The sequence below is a fragment of the Arachis ipaensis genome, chromosome B10 (assembly GCF_000816755.2).
Source record: "Arachis ipaensis cultivar K30076 chromosome B10, Araip1.1, whole genome shotgun sequence".
Classification (NCBI taxonomy): Eukaryota; Viridiplantae; Streptophyta; class Magnoliopsida; order Fabales; family Fabaceae; genus Arachis; species Arachis ipaensis.
The window spans coordinates 106,625,300-106,629,674 of record NC_029794.2 but is presented as its reverse complement, the minus strand read 5'-3'; the positions used below and the strand labels follow the sequence as shown (position 1 = coordinate 106,629,674).

Sequence of the window (4,375 nt, the reverse complement as noted above, 5' to 3'; positions counted from 1 at the left end):
TCATTCTCACAAAAAAATATATATTTTATAAATAGAGAAAAAAAAAGTATCATTAACACAAGAGAAGAGGAGTATAATTTTTTTTTAGATAATAAAGCATACGTAAAATCGAAACATTTTAATAATCAGCTTAAATAAAATTTGAAATTAGTTTTCATTTAAATATGGGGAAGAGATTATAAACTAACTTTTTTTTTCAACCAACAATAAGCCACCAACGTTATTCTTTTCTTTTAAATTTATCTTTTTCTCCTTTTTAATATTTGTTTATTCATTATTTTGTTGGCTGTTTATTGATTAGAAAAGGTTAGTTCTCTAGCAAAATCATTTTTATAAAATGATTGGTTTTAAGTGCTAAACAATTATATTTTTTTCAGAAAATTCAAACTATTACTGTCTAAATGATTGATAATTTAAATTATACTTTACCTAGTTCATAAATATATTTTTAGGTTAATTTATATTTAAATATACGAATATGTATAAAAAAAATAAATTTGTTATAAATTAGAGGAAGTAATCTCTTAAAGAACTTATAGCAAATGATGAATACAGAGGCCAATCATTAATAAACAATGCAAATAGTACTAAAGAATTAAGGCAGAAATTTTGTAACTAACTTCTATATCTATATAACAAAATTTGCAATTTCTCTAATAAGTTTAACATAAGAAATTTATTTGAATACATCAACTGATGAATCAGTAATGCACGTATGAGCATGCAGTGGGTCCTGTTAGCATGGACAGATGAGGAATGCAAGAAAGTTTTCCAGAATTGCTATAAGGCGCTTCCAGCGAACGGAAAAGTGATCGCTTGCGAGCCGGTGGCGCCGGAGATGACGGATGACAGCCAGAGAACAAGAGCATTGCTTGCTGGTGACATATTCATAATGACAATGTATAGAACCAAGGGGAAGCACAGGACTGAACAACAATTCAAAGAGCTTGCTACTTCTGCTGGATTTTCTCACTTTCGTGCTTTCTATATTGATCCTTACATGGCTGTGCTTGAATTTCACAAATGATCCATTCAAGTAACGTATGTGATGCATGTTGTTATTAAGTCCCTACTTATGATGAATCATCAAAAATAATGGGCACAAATAATTATTATTAGGAACAGTAACTATGAATACACTTCTTGAGATTGTTCCTAATAAATTTTAGAATAAAGTATTATTTTGTTCTCTAACTTTTGGGACGAATTCTAATTTAATCTCTAACGTTTTAAATATTCTATTTCAATTTCAAAAACTTTTAAATGTTCTATTTCAATCCCAAAAAAATTTTAAGTGGGTTCAATATTGTCTCACAATTAAATTTGATGCAAACAATTCGCATATTGAAAAGCTAATAGCATTCGATTTCAGTATATAAGTAAAATCAATCTACGAACCATCACATCACTGATATAAAAAAATTTTCTTTGATTTTAAAACGATGATTGATTGTTAGAATATGAAATTTTATAAAAAAAATTAAGGAGAAGTGTTACACAAAAATTTTAGTTATATTTTTTTAACACATTATAAAATAGATAATTTATAATATTTTTACTGATTTATATTGTTTTAGTTATTTTGTTTATAATATAAATGAAATAAGGTTATATAAATTTTATTCACACTATCAATAAAAAGATAAGACACATTTATTATTACACGTGTATCACGTATCATATTTGTAAATATATTGTGTAAACAAGATAAGCGGTTTGTTTGTTAGTGGCGAGGGAACTTGATTACTTGAAGTGGGAAGAAGAAAACAACATTATTGATTGGTATTAATTTTATAATCTTTGGTGGGTTGAAGGAGTGGAAGATGATGTGGACACAATAATTGAGAAAAATTCGGTTCAATAAAAATGATAATTGATAATGGTTAGATACTTTATATGTTTGATTAAATTGATAATTTATATTCCATTTAGACTATGAGTTTTTAAACTATATCCAGCTAAAGTTGGGACTTGAATCTGAGTGCAGCATGCTACTGTAATGATTATTTTTTTCACTTTGCTGCGTGGTCCTTTGGTTTGGGCTTTAACTATTTTTTCCAAAAAGAAATTACCAAAAAATTGAATATATAATGGGATTTAACCATTTAGTATTTAATGCAAGAAATTCTATTCCCGAAAATGGTAAGTCTCATTTTAATGTTAACCATTTATTGATTTCAATGATTTTGGTTTGGGAAAGAAATCATACTCAGATACTATTTATTATTTGAAAATATATTTAGCATGAGTTTAATTTTACATATATATTAATGTTAAATACATATAACGTTAGTTAATTTTTATTGAAAATGAAACATTAATTTAATCATCAAAATTATTCCCTAAAACAAATACATGAATAACTTAATATTAGAAAAGAAAATAAAAAATTAAATAAATATCATATACATTTTATTNTTTTTAATTATCACTTTTAAAAATATTTTTAATCCAAAACACAGGATTTTGGATTTTGAGTTTAACATTAGAATCTCTCTTAGTCTTGGACTTTTTTTTTTCTCCTCTTCCTTCTACTATCAGTTTCTAACTTTTTATGCATGATTTTTTTTTCTTCTACCATTAGTTATTTAATGTGCCAATTCCTCCGTTTTCTCCCACCAAATGTTATTGCGAGGTCTTCTATTTTCTAACAAGTTTATATAGACATTTTTTTAAAAAAATAAAGATAAAATTTTTAATAGAAAAAGTACAGGATACGAATATACTACCTGTCAATTTATTGTCAATAATAATTAATTATTATATTTTAAATATATGTATAAGAAAATACATCCAGGAGATACATCTATAAAGACACTTCTATTAAACACAACTATAAAAAAAAATATTTTTATTAAACACATATACAAAGACACTTTTTTTGGTTCCCACGGTATCCCCCAACCCGGCAGGTCAAGGACTAATCCGTCGCGGTACTAAGCTCCAACCCGGCAGGTCAAGGACTAATCCGTCGCGGTACTAAGCTCCATTTAAGGGTTTGCCGTTGGCTAATGGGTTACTGCATGCACAAGGCGAGATTCGAACCCCCAACACTTGCTTAAGTGGACTAGTGAGCTAACCACTAGACCAACCCAACTTGGTTTCTATAAAGACACTTTTATTAAACACAACTATAACTAAGAATTGGTAGAAATTGGTAGAATCTTTGTTAATAACGTAGTGAAATTGTTTTTAATATAATCAATTTTTTTAAAGATAAAATTTTATTAATTAATTTCAAAAAGAAATGACATAATTTCTTAATATAGATATTATTCAGCTAAATAAATCAAGTACAGTAAATAATGTTAGAAACAATGCAATGAGAGAAAAGAACCCATAAAAATATAGTCAATTTAGTTTTAAAATTTAGAATTGAACAAGTGTATTTGACTATTTATTGATTTCTTTGTTTGATACAGAACGGAACGTATTCATTGAATTAAATGTGTTATAATGAATAAAGGGATAACTATTAATATTTCTAATCTTATCTCTTAATACATCTATATGAATACAATTAATTATGTTAAGGCGGTCGATGTGATGTGTATAGAAAACCACAACAATTTTTCAATCTATAAAAAAGCATTAGCCTAAGTGTGTTTTTTTCCTTTAATAGTATATATATCACAAAATAATAAAATTCATTTGGATTTTGGGGAAAGAGAAAGTGAGAGAAAAAGAGGAAGAAAACGAAATCCTCAAATCAATAATAATGGAGTTGCCAAATGGTGGTGTTACGAAACCAGAGTCTCAAAGTAAAGAAAGGCTCGCAATTTTCGAATTGGCACACATGATTAGTGTTCCTATGTCACTGGTAGCCATAATCAAACTGAAAGTCCCTCAAACCATTTGGCAACAAGGTTCCAACACTCCTCTCTCCGCTTCGGAAATTATCACACGTGTGCATCCCCATGGTAGCGCTGATCCACACAATCTTCAACGCATGCTTCGCTTGCTCACAAGCTTTAACATCTTTTTTGAGCATCTCAACCCAAATGGTGAGAGGAAGTATACCCTAACTGACATTGGTAAAACCCTTGTTGATGATGATGAAGGTCTATCCTATGCCTATTACATGCTCCAGCATCATGAGGTTTGTTTTCTAAATTGTCTTTTTTGCCCCTTAATTAATTTATTTTTTATGTTAAAGCTTTTGATTACCGCCATTGAGGGCGTGTTTAGATGGGATTTTTCGAAAAGAAATTGAATTTTTTAAAATATTTTAGATTTTTAAATATAAAATATTAAGATATTTATAAGTTTATACGTCGGTAGTCACGGGCAAATTTATAATCTATGATATGGTGATACTGTATGTGTGTGTGATATGATGGTAGTCTGATTGTATATCCCCCACAAATCCTAAAGG

The 4,375-nt window shown here is 28.3% G+C and overlaps 2 protein-coding genes across 2 annotated transcripts in view; both read left to right on the top strand.

Moving 5' to 3' along the window:
* Positions 1 to 1,194, top strand: part of LOC107623407 (caffeic acid 3-O-methyltransferase) — a 4,651-nt gene extending 3,457 nt beyond the window's left edge. The window contains exon 4 of the mRNA XM_016325645.2: positions 728 to 1,194. Within this exon, the coding sequence (XP_016181131.2) occupies positions 728 to 1,027 (300 nt within the window). The 3' untranslated portion in view covers positions 1,028 to 1,194. The remainder of the gene's footprint in view (positions 1 to 727) is intronic.
* The window catches only part of LOC107623509 (caffeic acid 3-O-methyltransferase), a 2,967-nt gene continuing 2,205 nt past the window's right edge, over positions 3,614 to 4,375 (top strand). The window contains exon 1 of the mRNA XM_016325814.2: positions 3,614 to 4,099. Within this exon, the coding sequence (XP_016181300.1) occupies positions 3,719 to 4,099 (381 nt within the window). The 5' untranslated portion in view covers positions 3,614 to 3,718. The remainder of the gene's footprint in view (positions 4,100 to 4,375) is intronic.